The sequence below is a fragment of the Tyto alba genome, unplaced genomic scaffold (genome assembly GCF_018691265.1).
Source record: "Tyto alba isolate M040663 unplaced genomic scaffold, T.alba_DEE_v4.0 Super-Scaffold_39, whole genome shotgun sequence".
NCBI classification, from domain to species: Eukaryota; Metazoa; Chordata; class Aves; order Strigiformes; family Tytonidae; genus Tyto; species Tyto alba.
In genome coordinates this window covers 11,860,241-11,879,918 of record NW_024881314.1, presented here as the reverse complement: position 1 = coordinate 11,879,918, position 19,678 = coordinate 11,860,241, and the positions used below count along the sequence as shown (strand labels likewise).

The window sequence follows — 19,678 nt, the reverse complement described above, 5'->3', positions numbered from 1 at the left end:
AGGAAAGAGGGGAGTGGGGGCACTTCTCACCCACGATGGCAGGAAAAGACGCGGCCCCGGCGATGTCCCGCAGCACGGACTGCAGCCGCTCCCGGGCCGGGACAGGGTCGCTGCTGGTGGCTGCAATCTCCTGCGCGTCGGCGGCGCTGGCGTAGATCTCCGAGAGCTCTTCCAACGTCTTGGACTGGGGGGAGCAGAGCCAAGGCAAGAGATCAAGGGGGTCCCTCCACAGATTTTTTTTTTTTTTTTTTTTTTTGCCCCTCCCGTCCCAAACACCAAAGCAAAGTGTTTCTCTGGTCAGAGGAACCCTTTTGCTGCATTTCAAATGTGGGGACACTTCCTCTCTCCACTTTGGGATGGAGAAAGGAGGGAAAGGTGAGTGACCCACACACACACATGCATACTTCACAAAACAGAAGCACAGGCCTCGGGTCTAACCTGAGAAGAGAAGGGAAAGACATATTTTTCCTACAAGAAGTCTTATTAAAAGGTTTTTGTTTTGTTTTGTTTTTTTTTAATTTTGTCAATCGAATTATTTTGGTCAGGAAATTCAGCAGCAGCCAACTCCACGAAGCTGGTCCCAAAGTCACCGCAGGCGAAGCTCTCGGCCTACCTTGAGGAGGTGGTGCAGGCTGTCCAGGTCGCAGCGGGTGCCGAAGTTGGCCTGGTAGAGGTGCTCGAGGAGCACGACGAGCGTGGCGTGCCGCGGGGGCTCGCCCCCGCTCAGCTTCTCAGCGATGGAGAGGAACTCGCTCTGTACCTCGGAGCGGTTGAGCAGCAGCACCGTCCTGGGGACAAGGGGACGGCGGTTAGTCCCGGCAGCCAGGCTCGGAGGCTGGTGGTACACACAGCCCTTGGACAAATTCGCACTAGATGGCAGCGTCCCCTCACTTTGGTCACAGCCAGAGGGGCTCTGGGCTGCGCAGGTAACGGGCGAGCATCCGCCATCCTGCTCCTTGGCACCATCTCTCCTGTCACATCTGCAATACCACCAGCCCAATAATTCAATCAACCCCACACGGGACTCTGGCCCAGCTGCCAGTTGTCCTAACTGGACATCCAGCACACGCAGTGAAGCTGGGGGGTAAAAAATGAGAGTGGCCACCAAAACATCTTCCCCCTGCAAGATGCAGGTCAGAGCGTCACGTCTGGGCTTCGAAGAGAAGAGCCACATCCTTTAACTGCATTTTCGCTCTGGACCACAACACAAATATCCACAGGCTTTGAATTTCCAAACCTGCAGCCCAGAGAGCATGTGCATCCATTCATGGAGGAGAACAGTCCCCCTCACCGTGCAAAAATGGCTCTGAATTAAGTATGTGCTCTGGTGTGCTTGGCTCTAGAAAGCTCAGGCAATAGGCACAAGCTTTCAGTAAGCCCAAGGTTCAGCTTGTGTACAGCTTTGTGCCAGGTTTTCTGGGCTTTTTATGCAAATATAACCATCCTGCTATAAGTCATCGGTGGTTGCACTTGCACAAATATAGCGTGTAGAGCAGCAGAGCTGTACTGGGAAAGCAACACAGCAGCACCAGTGCATCTGGGTGGAATACAGGTACAGATCCAGAGCTGCACGGCCTGAGTGGACAAGCCAAAACAGCAGGACCCCCCCTCCTGCATGAAGCAGAGGCGGCTGTGCACGAAGGACTGTCCCTGGGGCTGGGGCTGGCACTGCAGCCAGGACGGGCACTCACCGCCGGGCTCATTTTCCTATTTACAAATGAGGTGCCCTGGCAGGAAGAAAGGTTCAGCCCTCGAGTAAGGTGCAAAGCCTCACTGTGCTCAGAGCTGCAAGGCTTTCGTTAATTCTCGCCCTGGGACAGACTTGCTGCTGAGCCGCTTTTGGGGTGGTGGCTCTCAAACACACAGACCAAAGCATCTCCTGGCTGTTCTCCAATGCATGCCGAGATCAGCAGCTCCTCTGGGGAAGAGATTTTGCCTTCCCTGGCTGCTTGCACCCAGATCTGCAGCCCTGCAGTAAAGCTGCGGCATAACCAACACGGGGAGCCCCCAGACAATGACCCACGGCTGTGAAATGCCACAGCCATGTTCCTCATCCTTTCCCATAGCTCAGCCCAGCTATCCAGCTCTTCTCCCCAGCACCCACCACTACAATTTTGAGGTGCTGCTTGCTGCAGCCCCACTGCTGCTTTATGCAGTGTGAGACTGTGGGGATGCTACGGAGTGGCCCCAGCAGCACCTGTAGCCACACTTACACGGTGGAGCTCTGGTAGTTCTTCACAGGCAGCCCCTGCTCTGTCCTCACCAGCCTCTGGAAAGAGATACCTGGAAGAGAGAGCAAGGGGCATGAGACATGACACCACTGCAGACCGCTCTCCCTCAGGAGCACGTTGACTTTGTTTCCTAAAGCGGTGCTGAGCTGGCTGAGCCCCTGCCCCGAGCAGGCATGGCAGCACCAAAAAGTCCTTATGGGGACAGGGCACAGCCAGTGTGTAAGGGGACCAAGCCCAGGAGCGAGGGAGCCTTGAGGTGTAAAGGGTAAAAGCCCAGAGCGATGGGAAAGCAGCCAAAGCACAGGAGAGCTGCTCCATCCCCAGTCCCTTCTGCCCCATTGCTGATGTGGGATGTGAATTGCATGCATGAGATTTAGGAGCTTCTGCCACTTGCTTTAGCCCCCTGGATCTCATTTACGGACAGCAGGTGACTGTCACCTTCCCTCCTGCAGAGATGGAGCCCAGACTGGCCCCAGCAGAAGAGACTGGCATGGGGAGCCCATGTACCTGGATGCCTCCCTGGGACTGTCCCCAGGATGCCATCAGGAACCCTAACCAGGTGACATCGTATGGACCTGGACTAGGCGGCACCAGCAAAGCCCACGTCATCCCCAAACAGCGGGACTGGGGTACATCTTGGGAAAGATCTTATGGCATCAACAGGGTCTAGCAACGTTATTACTGCAGGCAGTCACCTCCAAAGCCCGGCTGCTGCTCAGGAGCAGCACCCACAAGAGGGGCTCAGCACTCCCAAGAGGGGCCCAGCACCCACAGGCAGCTCATTTTGATCCACATAGGCCCCCCCCGATTAAGGGGGCATTCATCACTCTTGCAGAGGCGTCAGCCCCAGTTTGCAGATAAAAGCTATTGCATTCTTGGCAAATATTGACAGCAGCTTGTTCTCAGATAATATTTACCCTCATCTCAATAAAAAGCTCTTGCTTCAGCCTCGTGGCAGGTCATGGAGGCCGTGCAACAGGCATATAAGGCCCTGGCCAGCTTACCAGCAGAGCACACATTTTCTCTGGTTTTGGCTCCAAGTGGGGGTAGAGGCCACAGTGAGGGGCAGCACTGGGCAACCCAGCCACGGCAGGCCAACACCTACCACACAGCATCTTTTGGCAGGGGTGGAGAAATCTCCTGTGCTTGTAGGAGGGGCAAAGCTTTTGGAACAGGAGTTCCCAGCTCACACAGCCTCAGGTGCTGGTGATGATGGTGACAGCACGAGAGCAGGATGTAGCAAACCACCCCCCAGCACTGGGGCTTTCCCAGCGGTCCGTAAAACACAGCCCTGACTGGTGTCACAGCAATAAATGACCAGCAAGGAGCCGGGGGGGGAAGTCCATGGCTGCAGCAGCATGGGACGAGCGTCCCCACATCTGCGCTGGCCCTGCAGCTCTGAGCTGGAGGCTGGACACAGCACAACAGCCCAGCCAGACCCTGCCTGGTGGCCATGGCCATTTATGCTGGTGGAACCTTGAGCTAGGGGTAGCTCAGCCTGTCCAGTGCCAACACTGCAGAAGGTTTGGGGGTTTTTTCAATGTTTTTGTTCCTTTGAAAGCATCTTTCACCCCAGCTGCACCTACAAGCTCCCACCTCCACCAGACATTCCTGCCATGATGGAGACCCTGCATTTCACGTCCCCATCAGGGCTCTCCGAGGCAGCTGCCCAGTTTGAGGACGTGGGGAAGCACTCCCAGCCACAGCCCCAGTCCAAGGCCTCCCAAGTCCTGCTCAGAGCTCGTCTTATGGCCACGGCCTTGTGCAGAATTCAACAAGGGCTGAAATCTGCTCCGTGTGATGACAGCTCTCCATAAGCCACCAAAAGACGGGGAGATTAGGAGAAAGGGCCTTTCACAAATAATTGGAGGAACTGCTCCATTGGGAACAACAGGACATCTATGAGTCTTTAATTAAGAGGAGCGCTGCTGCTGCCGATAGATGTGCCCAAAGCCGTATCACAAGGTAGTGTCTCAGCTGTAAAGAGTGAGCCAGGGAGCCCCTCAGCCCTATGGAAATCTCCACGCAAGGGCAAGCTTGAAGGCTCCAGCCACCTTGATGCCAATGAATGGACCCTCTGTTATCACCCCAGTTACACCACTGAGCATCTCAAACAAAGACCAGGGCTGGACTGGAGCGGCCAGCACGTGCTTTGCCGTGGAAAAGACCCACCAGACTGAAAGGCAGCCAGGAAATAGTTACACATTCTGCTAATCCACACTTGTCCAGGGCTGAGAGTTTCTGGGATGCTCCCACCACCTTGCAGGCAAAGCAGCTACCGAAACACAGATCTGCCCTGCTCCTCTGGAGGAATCTGGTTTCCCCCCTGTGTTGGACCACCATGGAAAATCATCCAGAGGATGAAGGGCAGAAGTCCTTAACCTCCTAAGAAAAGCTGTGCTTTGGGATGCCCAAGGTAAATGGGGACACCACACCCAAGGGATTCATGAAGCAAGCGGGGTATGAGACAAAAACAGGAGAATCTCGGGAACAAGCACGGGGCGGTGGTGGTTGGGAAGCAGCGCCAGCAGCGGGTGCAAACCCTGTGGCAGGGTGGGAGCGCTTACCGGGGGCCTTCAGCTCGTTGCTGATGAAGGTGAGCAGCTCGCGGGAGATGTCGCAGTAGGGCACGGGCCAGGTCAGGAAGCTGTGGTACACGCTGGCGGCTTTCAGGAGCAGGTCAGAGTCTGGTGGGAAGTGAGGAGCCTGGGGGGAACGGGGAGAGATGGTTGGAAAGGGAGTAAGGACACAGACCTTGAGCACTGCGTAAAAACTGGAGGGTTCGGGCTGAAGTGGGAGGAGGAGAAGGTTAACCCTGTGACACCTCATCTTCTACCAAGAAAGGGTCAAATGATCCCCGCTGGGCACAGCTACAAGAAAGCTTCATCCGCTCTGCACCTTCCCAACCTCCTGGCTGTGGCTCACATGCCAAAGCCTATATATAAATTTCTTTTTAACAACCACAGATCCATACTGATGAATCGCATTACAGCCTGTGCTTTTGCAAGATCTGGCAGCAATGATTTCCTTAGGATAATGATGCATTGTGCTAATAATAATAATAATAAAAAAAGTATTTCCTGTGAAGGTTCTGCTCCTTCTGTTCATTAGAGTTGCCTATATATTTTGCACAAGTATAAAGGATAATGAAAAAATGTCCCTTCTCTGTACAGAGATTTTGTCCATCTCCCTTTCTGATTAGCCCATCTTTAAATAAAAGCTTAAAAGCACCAAAGCTCATTTTTTTTTTTGTCTCTCAGCTTGTGCAATGGCTGCCTGGTCTTGATCCCTGTAGATTCATACAGGATCTTTTTTTTTTTTTTTTTTTGAGATGAATTGATGAAAGCAGACCATGATGTTTCAAAGGCCACCCTGATTTCGGTGACTGTTCTGCGTGGCTCTGCGGGGCCCCGGAGCCCGTGCCTCCCTGGGGGCTAGGATCAAGCTACGTGCAGCAGCCTCAGGACTTACATACAGGACCGCATAGTAGAACAGCAGCGCCAGGGGCGTTACGAGATCGTAGTCGCACTTCTCCTGCACCTGTAGGGAAGAGCACAAGGGCAGAAGGATGAGCTGGGTTGCTCACCATGAGTGTTACCCACCAAAAGCATCCTTGGACAGGCCGGGAGACTCCCTGAGAGTGCAGCTGAGCACCCAACCCACACCATCACATCACCACCCCCAGCAGATTCCCTTGTCTCTACGGGAAAATAACCCCTAAAGCCCCAGTAGCCACGCCGGTGGGACAGGCAGATCAGCACAGACTGCCCCTCTGCCTTTACCCTCGAGAAGCTGGATTTGGCCAAGCTCCCAACCCTCCAATGCTTCTGATCCTTGCAGAGTTGCATGAAATTCTACGAAAGTGGCTCAAAGCAGGCAGTTTGGAGAGGCAAGCAGGCAGCCCAGCCCCTGCAAGTGGCTTACAAAGCTTGGCAGCATGGTGCAAACCATGTATTTTTGCCCCAGCCTTTGCCAGTGAATAGCCAGCAGAATTATTTCGCTGAAGGACATAGTGATGGCTCAAGGATACACTTGCAGACACTGTCTCCCCTTGTTCACGAGCACAGCATGAAGTGCGATAAACCCTTATGTAAACCCTAATGTAATGAAACACTATCTGCAACTAGATCAATTCCAGCCGTTAATAAATAAATAAAAACAAATGGATTAAACTGAATTGTGCTAATCTTAACTGGTATCAGCTCCACAGCCCGGCAGCTAGACACCCTTTCTGTCCCAAAAAATGAAAGGCAGCATTTACCCCATCACATGAATCCCGGCGCTGAGGATTTAGGAAACCCATCACCGTTTCCTGCCACATCAAGGGATTCCTCCGAGGTCTTCCCGGCTGCAGCCTGGGGTAACCCCGCTCAGTCGACTATGCCTCAAGCTTCTGGGGCACATGATGGGACTGATACGATCGGCCCCGCTGCCGTTTCACTGTGCTTGACCCAACTGTTGCCTGCCAGGCTGCTATGTGGTGCGAGCCCTGCCCACAGTCCCCAGCATCCCAGATCTGCTCCTGGCTCTCCAGGAAGCCTGGCGGAGCCGCAAAGTTTCCATCAAAAACAACAGGAAACTTTCAATTTGCTGGGACTTGGACTAGCAGCTCCCAGCTGACACCAGGGGCAGGTCTGGGGAAGGCTGGCTCCACCCGTGGAGCCCTACAACCCGGGCTGCCCCCTGCACGGCACCGAGCAGTGCTTTGGGATACCAAAGCCCTTCCCCCGTGGATCTGCGGGGCTACCCAAAGAACAGGTATCAGAGCTGGGTTTTTCCCTTGCAGTTCCCATGTGCTGAAAGCCAGGGGGACACCCAGGTCTGCTCCCACCGGTGTTTCAGAGCTGCTGGCCCAGCATCACCCGATCCCAAGCTCTGGTGCTCCAGCAATACCTTACCACAACCCAAAATCACCCACCAAGCTCTGCAAAACTCTGCTTCGGGCAAGTCCTGGAGCTGACACCACCTCAGAGCCCACAGCCCCCCCTGCAGCCCCCTGAGGCACCTCTTTGGCCTTGCCGAGGATCTTCTCCACGAGGATGAGGTAGTTGCCGGCGTCTCTGCTCACCAGCTCCTGCAGGCTCCAGCAGTTCAGGCACAGCCCAGCTGTGGGGGGAGACAGAGCTGCCATCACTCCCAGCCCCGTTCAAGAAGGTCACAGGGGGAACAAACAATGGGAAGGGGTCAGGGCGAAGGTGTCACGGCAGAGGAAAAAACCTCGCACCCTCATTCTGGACAGATCTAATCTTGCCAAGTGGTGCTTATCTTGGCAGCATCGCTTCATAGCCGAGCACCTTCGTGTTCTTGCTCACGCAGCCTGACACACGGAGCTGGGGTGGGTGCCTCTCGGGTGCCTCTGCCCCAGGGAGGCCGGGTAGCCAACACGTCTGCGCTGCCACGTGGATGCTGCAGAGGCCAGAGGGATGCACGTGGCATGGGTGGATGCCCACCTTCATTCTGCCCGAGCACAGAAGACCCACGAGTGTGACCTCCCCTAGCCCACTGCCCCAGATGCGCTGTGCCAAACATAAACGCCCTCAAGCCCTGCAAAATTCAGCTCCCCTCCAGCTGCATCAAGGGGAGATGCAGCATCTCCCCAGCCAGCTTCCCCAGGCCCTGGAGATGCACCGTCACATCAGCATCGCCACAGTCAGAGCTCGTATCTGCATCATTGTTAAGCCTGCCCAGCATTTATTCCATCCCTTAGCAGCCTCAGATTTTTCCTAAGTGTATTAAAACCCTGCCAGGAGATTACCCAGATATTGACAGAGGAGAACTGCCATGCAAAGGGATGGAGGATCCTTCACCCCGGTGGATTGAAACCCCGCTGGCCTCTCCATCCCCAGGCATCTGCCTCTTGCTGCTGGGACCCAACCGGTGACAATAGCCCAAGGTGCTTCCCGAGGCTGCCGCTTTTCTTGGAGGCCAGGGCCAGCTCCCAGCTGGTCTTAGAGGAAATGATCTGCGTGAAGGCTGCCGGGTGCCTCCATTCATCCCGGCTCCACATCCCAAGGGAGGAGGCGGTGCTCTCCGGCCCTGGATCGGCACACCAAGAAGGGAGCAAATAGCACCTCCTCCTCCTCCCTCCCAGGGACCCGGGCACTGCACACAACCCCATGGAGAAAAGTTATGGGGAAATATCAAACAAACAGCCTAACAAACATCTGAGAAGGGTCCGTGTTTGCATCTCCCTCATCCCACATTGCCATGAATTTTTTTCACCGGGAATGGACACAGTAGAGACATCACGCACAGCTCGGTCACAGCCCATGGCACGGTTCAGGGGGTGCTGGCAGCACTGGGGCTCAGTCCAAAAGCAAAACCAAAAGAAACAGAGCATCTCGCTGCAGGGTACTGGGGCTAATGATCAGAGAGGAAAAATAAATATAAATCCAGCTGCTCTTCACTCATACAGTCTATTAATTGGCACAGAAACATAACAAACACCAACCCATGCATGTTGTCTGTCACATTGGAGCTAACAGGGAAGAAACAATGCTGTGAGCTGGCAAAGGGACAACAGCATTCATCACAAATCTACAGGTTACACTGTCCGGCCCTCCAACATTATTCCCAGCTGCAGAGGCTATAAATTCATCAAGCATACAGACATGTAAATTCCATTAAAACTCCTTTACACACCTTCTAGGTGTTAAACAAGATGAATTTAAACCAGGGGAGAGGTCTGCTCTAGCCCAGCTGGGAGAAGGACGATGCCAAGAGACACAAAACCAGTGCTAAGGTTGCAAAAACACCCCTCACTTGTTCCCCCCCACAGACAGGCAATTGCTCACCAGGACACACACTATTTCTGTGGCTTTATGCCTAGCTTGTAGCTGAATTAACAGGGCAGGAGCCTTCCCCCATGGAAAAGCCCCCCCCCACTGCGATACAACTTTTTACTTTCAATGAATCAACATTTTCCAGCAGAGAACCATCCTGCTGGAAAGTTTCCAAGAAGCTCAGATGCACTCGCTGTTAATTAAAGTTGCGGTTTTCCATTTGCCTCTGGCACTCCCAGCACCTCGCCGGCTTTGCTGACACCCAGAGCGCAACCTCGGATCGTGATAACTTGTCAGCGAGGGCACAACCACAGCAGCCCGGCAATTCAGCGATGCTCCAGTTTTCCTTTGAGCCACTTTCACAAGCCGTGACTCTGCTTAGGATGACTCCAGCTGTTTGCTCAAATTAATCAATATCGGCCCAGGGCACAGCACCCTCCAGGGAACACCCCGGTGCCTGTGAGACAGTCAAGGAAGCAACGAGCCCAGCAGAAGCGGTCAGAGCTGCCGGGAGCTTTGCTGACCGTGGTGAGAAGCGGCTGGGCTCACACGGCGCCTTGAAACAACCCGTCCTGCTTCGGTCAGGGGGATTATTTCACCCGAGAGCCCGGGCGAAGCCTGGCCGTGCAGAGCAGAATCCGCGAGAGCGGCGGAGCTGAGCTCCGTCGGGTTGCATCGCCAGACAAGGAGGAGAATGCCGCTTCCTGCGCGAGCGTAACCACAAATACAAATAGCCCGGCAAGACGCAGGCTCTTTCCTTCCTCTCACTTCTAGCGAGGGAGGAGGAAATCGCGGCGGCAGCAGCTCGCTGTGTTATTCTGCGCTGAATGGGGCAGAGGAAGAGGCGCTGGGCTGCTTCCCCGGGGAGGAGCTGGGGCAAACCCGCTGTGAACGGGCTGGGGGGACGAGCAGGTAGCAGGGACAAGGGCTCGAGGGAAGAGTCTTACAAATATAATTCAGATCAAGCCATTTTGGGGTCTTCTACAGGAACTATGAGCTGAAGCACAAGGACACAGCCAGGTATATTTGAGTAACATTGCTGTAAGTAGAATTTCTGTTTAACTCACGGTCATGGCAGGGCACTGGGATTAAGCCAAATGGTGCTGGGAAGAAGCAGGCTGCCAGGGTGTGAGCTCCTAAATTTGGCAAAGCAGCATTAAGCAAAGACACACCAAAACAGCTGCATCCTTGCTAAAAATACTCACACACAAAATACAGCTTGGAAACCCTGGATGTAATAAACAAAGACCACGTGGGAAGGCAAAGTGTCCAGTACCACCGGCATCAGTCAGGTCAGGGAATCCAGACCTGGGTGGGAATTCCCTTCCCTATACGCACAGTCCAGGTGACCAGTATCACCTTTCCAAGCACTGGGAGCAGAGTTAGTCCCTGAAGCCATATTCCCTGCATCCAGACTGAAAAGGTTATTTGGGCACTGAGGGTGATGCTTTTAATGTGCACAAGCCAGGAACGAAAGCTCTAGGTGACATTAAAAGCAGAAAGGAGCCACCCACCTGCAAGCATCCCTCTCCATCCCTCTGCAGATGTCCTGAGTCCCAGCACCCGGGTGCCTTGGTAGCACCCAGGGCCTTTTACAAACTGCAGAGCACCACCTGGTTTATTCCCAGGCCAGGGATAGGCTGCAGCCAGATGAGAAACCAACTCCAGAAAGTTTTATTTGCAGCCACTCCTCCATCTCAGTGCACCCCAGCAGATGGTCCGTTGCTGGTTTGATGTGATGATCAATCACACCACTACACCAGGTCAGGCCACAAATCACAGGGCCGACTCAGGAGCAGCGTTTTACACCAGGTTAGAGCAGCACAAGGCATGAAGTCCAACCTGGATTTGTTCCACTGTGCCAGGAATGCTCAGAGCCAACAGCACCAGACCATGCCGGGTACCCTCCCTGTCCCGGGGCAGACAAGGGCAAAGTGGAAGCTTGTACCATGTTTTCTCCTGGACTTTACACTTGCTCTTTAATGCCAAAGAAAACATTTCTCACTTTGAGACACAAGGGAGGCCTCAGATCTGCAGGGAGCATGCAGTTTGGGGGTGCCCTTGGATGTGCTCCCAGGCAAGCGGAGGGATGCTTCCCCTGCCATCACTGCAAGCAGGAGCTGTGCTCCCCACTACCTCTCTCTGTCGAGTTATCAAGTGCTGGAAAGTCCTGTGTTCGTGGGAAAACACATCACTGCCCTAAGCCCATAGTAAGGGAGGGTTTGCTGAGCTCTGGCAGGTGCCTCTCGGATGAGCGAAGCAGTAAATAAAAATCACACACAAAAACCACTCAACGCCTTAAAGGAGAGCGGTCCATGAAGAAGCTGTGGGGTGAGCCCCGGCTCTGGAGGTGTCGAGATCAGCTTTCAAAGATGCACCTTGTGTAGGTGGCACAAACCAGGACTTCACCTTCCAGCCCTCAAACCGTATGAGTTTGTCAGAAGAGGTACTGGAGACCTCCCAGCAGGGCAGTGGGAAGCCCCACAGATAAAAAACCGCTTACATCCACCCTCCTGCCCTCACACTCATCCATCTGGTTTTGCTCTACTGAAACAGTGAGGCAGTGCTATTTATTTTTCCTTTATACATGGAAAATGAGTCAGATTTATCTGCCAACAATACAGGCTGCCCAGAACATACGGCGGCCCCGGCTGTGGGATGCTGGGGCTGCAACACACGGAGCCGCAGCAGAAGCAGGACCAAGCTGTGCTTATGCCAACACCTTACACAGCACGCTTAGACTGAGCCCAACGTGACACAGACCCAAAGAAAAATCTTCCTTTGGGAAAGCAAACCCCACAGCAAAGGCTGCACGGAGACCCCGGCGCCGGGAGGGAGCTGGGGCGCAGCGCACGCTCTCGCTGTGATCGCTATCGGCATCGGCGAAGGTGCCTGCAGCGCGCCGGGAGCCGGGCAGCAGCAGCGCCGTGGGCGGCCTCGGAAGGATGAGGCTTTGCAATTTCTTTTCTGAGAAGTGCACCAAGATGCCCTCCCCTCCCAGAGCAGCTCCTTCCTGACCTCGGTGGTTGACATTTCCCCTCCACCGCTCTTCATAGGGGGGCAACTGTCAAGTCGGAAAAAAAAAAAAAAAAAAAGCTATAAAGCAGAAACACCGCGTGCCCAAGCTGCCTTCGCCCACGGCGCTCAAGCTGGGCATCGGCTCCTGGAGACAGCTGGAGGGGTAAAAAGCAGACGTCTCTATTTCCTCCCTCCCCCAGACCCACTCCCACCATTTCCACCACATTCTCAACCAGAATAAGCTGGTTTTCTCCAAGCTGGTTTTGCCCAGAGGAAGGGCCAACTCACAGTAGTTTCTAAGTAGAGGGGTGGGATGTATCCTGTGCTGCACAGCACTCCAGCCTGCAGCTCCCATGTCCAAGTGGCGCTTGCAGCCCCCTGAGCAGGGCACAGCAGCACCTCCCAGGGCTGGAGCCACTCCCAGCGCTTCCACCCAGCCTGGGCAGTGATTTCAGCAAGAAAACCCACCACAAGGCCTGGAGAAATCTGTTCAGAGATTAAAACTTGCAAAGTTTAGTAACCAGCACTAATTCTCTAATTCTGCACTTGGAGCTGGAAGTATTTCAGGCACTGCATTTCACTACTTGGTGGCTAAACTGGAAGATCCCCACACCAGACTTCTGTTCATTCCACATGAGGGCATTTAGACGGCTGCAGCTGAGCAGGACCTTAAGCTTCTCTTCATTAGAGCTGAGCAGACCGAACTCCCTGCTCATTGAGACACGCGAGACACATCACTGAACACTCCTCTCCTCCTCCAGCTCACCAGTGACCTTCATCCATCCTCTCCTCTCCTCACCAGCCTCCTCCATCCTCTCTGACTCACGTGCAGCCCCCTGGCAGACACACAACGGCTCCCTCCCACCCCTGGGACCTTTCGTGCCCAGGGCTGCCCTCCGGCCTCTCCAGCAGCTCCCCACACACCGCAATCCCCCAGCCCCTCTCACACCTCTGCCTGAGGCAGCACGACATCCCCGGCACCGCCAGCAGCCAGACCCAAGCCCAGACCTCTCCTTCACCAAAGGCTCCCCATTTCACTGATCACCAGCAAGAAATGATGTGTTTTTCTTCATTTAGCACACCCTGATTTGACAATCATCTCTCTCCAGAAACGTGGAGGAGGTAAACTCTCTGATGAGGGTCTCCACAAGGAAAAGGAGACTCTTTCCTAGCACTTTTCTAACAGGGGTTTTTGTGAGTCAGAGACAATTAATTTTAATTTGGTTCCTCCAATCAATGCTGCAGCTCAGGAAAGATTTTCTTCTGTTTAGGCTCCAGAGTCAACCATGAGCTCATCCAGGGTATAAATCTGTGATGGCGAAAGCACTCACACTTCTCGTCTTTGCTGACTTCACAGACCTCAGCTATTCAGTCACTTACGTGGGGCAGGGGAAACAACGCATCGGAAGCGATTACTCACCCATTCTGGAGCAACCTCCTGTAAAATTATCATGTAAAAATAAAGCATTAAATAATTTAAAACTGAATAAAACTCTAGCAAGGTCTCAGCCCAAAAAGCTGCGATACGGTGTGTGTTCTTCTGGTGTAGGGAAGTGGTAAAAAGAAGGGGAAGGCAAATAAATTTGGAAATAGAAGGGATATAAGAAGTTAAAAATGAGAAAGGAGAAGGCTACAGCACAGTTAAGAACAAGATGGAGGGATTCATTGACTATATGAGGAAGAGAGACCTGCCATAAATAACCGCCTGGATCTGATACAGGACAGTAATAATTAAACTGTTGCTTGTAACACGGGGAAAGCAGAAGAACGTGAAAACATTTCTGCTCTGTTTTTGAAAAGAAATAGGATACACTGTGCATTTTGCTCTGTTTCCCCTAAATTGTGTATGTTACTGCGATAACAAAATGCTTCCTATTCCAGCTGCGAGGGGGTAGGATGTGAAAGAGCAGCTCTTCAAAGCAAACATGTTAAAAGCCAGCAGGGCTGGGCAGCCTGCTTGGAAGAGCACTAAAGGCGTTGGCCAAGAAGCGCTGCCCAGACACGGTACCCTGGGGCCGGGGCGCAGCAAAGCCATTACCATCACATCCACCAAGGACTGCGGAAACAGTTCGTGGTCACACTGAAGATTTCTGGCAACATCACAAATGCTTTTGATGAAAGGGAACTTTCTGATGTGTAAAACACCGGAGATTCTCCCAGGAATGCCAGGTCATTCTGCCAAACCCCACAAAACCCACATGAAGCGGACTGAGAGCCAGCAGGCAGAGAGATGGGGGAAAATCATTAGAAATGAGGAATCACTGGGCAGCACAGCTGCTTCCAACAGAGCCCACCGCCACCTGACCCCTGCCCGTACAGTCTGGTCTTTGCTAATGAGCTGGAAAAATTATGAAGTCGTTTTTTAAAGGCTACCCTTACACAAACACCAGCGCTGAGGGGCTGGGATTAGAGACGGGCAGAGTTCGTGAGTGACACAGGAATTGATTAATTATAATTACAGGAAGAGGTGAGTTATGCAGCGCACAATGAATTGCTTGGCGAGATGGACTCCTTTGGACATGCACTGTAACGGTGCCAAACACAAGGTCGTGCTTCCAGGAACCAGGAATGTAGGTCACACTTCAGGGCCTGTTTGTTTCCCAGAACGTGGGGAGACCGAAAGCACCCAGGAGTCCTGCTCATAACTGCATGAACCGAGACCCAGCGTGATGCTACGGCACGGGGAGATGGCATCACGCCAGTGGGTGTGAGGAAACAACATGGGGAAAGGGTTTACTCCAGTAGTTGGCAGCAGGTAGGATACCGTTTGCATCTCTTTGATGACTTACAAATAAACAGAAAGCAGAGGGGATTGGAAAGAACTGCACAGATAAAAGAAAATATGAATTTGACAGCCCTCCAAATTAATTTAATTTCTCCCATCCACATGACAATTTGGAAGTGATTTAACTGCAGCCTACAAGTGCGAGTATGAGACAGATAGGTCAAAATGACTTCAAAAAAATGACTTCTGCTCTGCTGTCACCACCGCCATCCCAAATCCCTTTGCAGCCCTCTGAACATGGCTCACATCTTTATGGCCACCATGGTATCTGATCTAGATTTAAATAAAGTCAATAACTATATCTCCAGTCTTGCTTCTGACAATGTGGCAGAGATTACACCCAGAGGTTTTCAGGACAATGTGCATCAAAGCAAGACAAGGTTGGCTGATTACACAAAGGAGCCTTTCCTCCTGAACAAAGACTCCTCCTCTCTCCTGCTTTTGCATGGACAATTGGCAAGATGTACAACTTCTCTATTGAGTCTTTACATATGTAAGACCTAACAGAACCTGTTCAGTGTCTTGGTACAACTTCCTACTGCAACAAGAGGCTCAGGAGGACTGACTAGGTTGGATCTCACTTCTAACTTTGAAAGTTGGAAGGGAGAAAAGGCCTCCAGTAGGACCAGCGGCTCCCACTTACTGGGTAGGTCAGCAGATCATGCAGAGACAGAATAAGCTCATGGTTAACAGGTCACCTACCAGCCCATCTGCTGGAAACAGCATCTCTGCTAAGCCCGTGTAGACATCTTTCCAGTGCGTGGTAGATCCTGTCCTCTGTGCACGTGGTGTGCTGCATTTTAATTCATCTCCTAAAAGAAGGAAGGAAGGAAGTTAGTATACTGGGCCCTTAGTTAAGTGCAAGGAAGAGAGCACTGCAACACTTCTACTGTAGTGCAGACAAGATGCTCCTGGTGAAACATCACCCCATTACGGCCTCCTGTCACCCCCGCCGAACCCCAAAGCTAATGATGCAGCCTGCTTTGCTAGCTGTCATCTTCCCTTCTGCACCCCCAATCTCTCCTAGCCTTGGCAAAGAAATGGATGTGCACACATCCACAACCCAATCACGAGAAGCTGTGGGGCCAAGGCACTCTTCCCCTGACCTGCTGCAGACATATCTGCCTTCTCACAACTTCCGTCTGCGGGACGGATCGAGTCTTGCTCACGTGTTTGTGGCAAGGAGGTAATCTTGGGTTAGCCTCCATCAAAGATAACACTGCAAGAGATTACAGTTTCAGCACCTTGCAAGGGGCTTGGATGGGAATCACAGAACAGCCGAGGCTGAAAGGGATCTCAGAAAATCATCTGGTCCAACCTGGGAGAAGTGACAGCACAGCCCAAGCTCCTATTCCTTGTGTTAGGCATAGATTGTCCTTGACAGCTCTGGTGTCCACTGATAGTCACAAACCCACTCCCCCAAGTGCCAACCTTGTACCACCCAGGAAAGCCGTCGGCACTGTCACCTTGCTGCCACACAGGCAACATGAAGAAAAGGTCCACGTGCCCCTGTGGCAATTCAGGAAAATACAGAGGGAACCTCAGCCCCAACATCCGAGGACATTGTGAAATTGTGGATTGCATGCCTGGCTGCAACCTTTTCACAACACGGCTCTGTGCATCTCACCTCTCCTCCACAGCTCAGGGTACAAACCTAGACCTTGGGCTGGCAGAGACTGTGCTGGGGGGAAGAAGATTTTTATCCCACCCAATTCATATGCACCTGTCTGGGACACCATGAAAATAAAAGCAACTTGCCCAGAAGGTTTACTTCTCAGATCAACCCTGACCATGAGCAACTGAAGAGGTGCCTGGGCAGAGATTCCTGCCCCCCCTGCAGTGCCAGCCCTGGCGTCCAGAGGGACCCTGGGCAGGCGTCTCTCCTCTCCCAAAGCACGGACGGGTCCATCCCACAGACTCTTTGGTTAGAGGCAACACAAACACACAAAAAATAATCCATGAAGAAGAAATAAAGCCTGCCGGTACTACAAAAGCCACCTGCCAAGGAGGCCTTTGCTTTCACCCCAGACAGCACGTTCCTGTACCTATACCACATGCTCGTGTAGTTCCCAAAAAGCTACCCCAAAACACCCGATTCTCTGCTTATCTGGTCAACATTTGGCACTCAGCATCCAGTGGTGGCTGCGCCCATCACAGCTCCCCACCTCCACCCTGACAGGAGCAAAAGCCGCTGTGATCTCGGCAGAGGCTCCACCGGGTCGCCCCTGCTTGGTGCACTCAGCCTGGCCACCTCCACTCACACTTGATTACCAGCTACTCCCCCAAAGAGGCTCAGTAAAGCCGTGCCTGCCTGCTGTGGCTCCCCGAGAGCCAACGAACAGCGAGGCCAGATCCAGCCCTGCCACTCGGTCCTTCCTACGCTGGGGAGAAGCCACCAATGGCTCCAAGACAGGTGAAAGCAAACGCACAACAAGAACCCACTGACCTGCCAAACGCAAGCTCTCTCCTTTATCCCAAAGAGGCTCATGGGCTCTGGCCTCTTGTGTGCCGCTGCCACAGCCTGTTATTATGGTCTTCACCAAAAGTTTTATCCATCCACAGTGCCATGTGCAAGGAACGCCCAAGAAACACTCTGGGTGCCGAGGACTGAATGAGCGGGGAATCTGCACATCAGCACCTTAGTCATGACTTGTGGCAAGAGGAAAGGAGTGACTAAGAGCACAGCATGACTCATAAACACCCTTTACAACACCCAGCTCACAAAAATACACCTCCCCGCACATCAGCTTGTTTTAGAGCACAGCTCCGTCCTCAGAGGGGAACACACTCCTCCCCGCCCGCTCGGGGTGAGCCCTGCACCAGCCCAGCCATCCCTTCCCAATGTTGTATCCCAGCACTGAAGAGGCAGGGAATTTAAGGCAAAGTATGACAAAGATATTACCATAACTTTCAGACCACAAAGTACAGTTAGTTTTTTTGTTGTTGGTGGTGGTGGTGGTTTTTTTGTTTTTTGGGTTTTTTTTTGTTTGTTTTTTTTTGGTGTGTGTTGCCTTTTTTTTTTTTCCCTGTGTTCTACAGACCACACATGAATCTAAACCTCTTCTCCCAAGGCAGTGCTTATGGAAGCATTTTTCATGGGAGAGGACTCAGTTTGTCCACCACAGCCAAGCAGAAACCTTTCAACCTCTTCTACTGTTTATTCCCCAAACTCTCCCTTCCTTCCCACCCACACTAGCAAAATGACAAGGCAGGGGACAGTTCCGGAGGACGTAATGAGACTTTCCAAGGAGCTCTGTTAAGCATCTTAAGAACATGACAAAAAACAAGTGTTGAGGTCAAAGTTTTTAATCAATCTTTTGCAATGGTTTAGGAAAGTGTTGAGCGATTCTGGAAAAAAAAAAAAAGAAAAAAAAAAAAAAAAGAAAAAATCTGTCCCTTCATCATCTCCCTCCAGCTGGACTCCCAGTAGCAGAGCTGCCTACCAAGAGCTGCTTTAGCAAAACTGCAAGGCCCAAGGCATTCGGAGCAGGTAGAAGGGACAGTCGCTGTGCACTGAACTGCCCGAGGTCACGTTTCACAACACGCCCAGGGTGAATGCTGCCGGCGGTCAGGCTCCTGCACCCTTCGGGGACACCCTCGTCACCCAGGCTGGCTGCTGCTCTGCGCATTTCCAAGCAGAGCAACATGTTGCAAAAGATGTGGGTTTCCCTGCCTTCTCCCCAGGCGTCAGTAACACTTTTAAGAGAGAGCAAAACCACTACCCAGGGAAGAGAGGAGGGTAGACCAACTGAGACAAACCAGCAGGGAGGATGAAAAGAGACCTTCTGACATCGGATTGTCACAACTCTCCTGACAGCAGCTCCACGCAACCCAACGTGGTGCCCACGAATCTGTGCAGCCCCTATGTGAAGCACCTAGAGATACTGCTCCTAGGAGACAAGAACAGAGGGGACACCACAGCAGCTGTGGGGAACGTCCTCAGGCAACAGCTGAGCATCACCCTTAGACAAGGCACTGACCAACTCCCTTCAGAAAGAATACTGTGTACGAAAAAGCGTGGCCAGATCAACTGCCACTCCTGCTCTTCAGAGTCTGAGCAAGAGCTGAGCAAAGCCAGCAGAAGGGCTTTATCCCACCATACCTCACTCATGCCTCAGACTGCAGCCCTACAAAATCAGGCTATGGGACTTCAAGCCCTGGATGTTCTCTAAGGTGAGATTGGTTTCCCTTCTCCAGTGAGTTTGCAGCTTAACAGCAGCCTCCAAACACCATGCAAATCATACCGTCACCATTTAAGAGGCAGAGAAGCCAATCTTTGGAAAAGTTAAGCAATTTTTCTGCTGATCCACAGGGACTTACAACACAGCTGGGAGCAGAAGGCAAAGTTTTCAGCTCTCTAGGCATGTTCCTTACCCTTCATACCATCCTCTGGCCATCTGCAGCATCAGCACAGTCAGAAAAGATTGGATTTCTTGCGAGAACATAAGCTAGATCTCACCTAGATAGAGTCCCCACCACCTCGGTCCATACATGTAGTTGACCAACCGAGATAAACATCTACCATCTCACGTCCCAAGAAACACCTTCCTCTCCCTCTCTCCCACGCAGGACAGCAGCCCACCATCAGCGGGGTGCATCTGCAGACCACCCCGACGGAGGTGGCAAGAGGAACTGACAGAGACAGAGAGGAACCGGGAACCTGGGAACCACAACCCCACCGATCGGGGTGCAGGGGCGGCCGGCTCGCAAACAGCTCCAGGATGAGGCAAGCAGAAGGCAGGGCTTGCTCTCCTTAATGTTACATCGTGCCAGGAATGTTACGGCAGTCTCGGCCACATGGGTGATGACATTTAAGCTCTCTGGTTTTAAGAAACCCATGTCCTGAGGGAAACCAATTTGCC

General features: G+C 52.7%; 1 protein-coding gene across 2 annotated transcripts in view; it reads right to left on the bottom strand.

The window, feature by feature from the left end:
* PIK3R5 (phosphoinositide-3-kinase regulatory subunit 5) overlaps positions 1–19,678 on the bottom strand; it is a 62,996-nt gene that overhangs the window by 12,700 nt on the left and 30,618 nt on the right. For both annotated transcript variants that reach the window (XM_032992113.2, XM_042802743.1), the window contains exons 2-8: positions 15,519–15,628; positions 7,237–7,337; positions 5,703–5,771; positions 4,799–4,937; positions 2,214–2,283; positions 614–788; positions 31–184 (exon numbers count right to left, since the gene is read on the bottom strand). In XM_032992113.2, coding sequence (XP_032848004.2) covers positions 31–184; positions 614–788; positions 2,214–2,283; positions 4,799–4,937; positions 5,703–5,771; positions 7,237–7,337; positions 15,519–15,615 — 805 coding nt within the window. In that variant the 5' untranslated portion in view covers positions 15,616–15,628. The remainder of the gene's footprint in view (positions 1–30; positions 185–613; positions 789–2,213; positions 2,284–4,798; positions 4,938–5,702; positions 5,772–7,236; positions 7,338–15,518; positions 15,629–19,678) is intronic.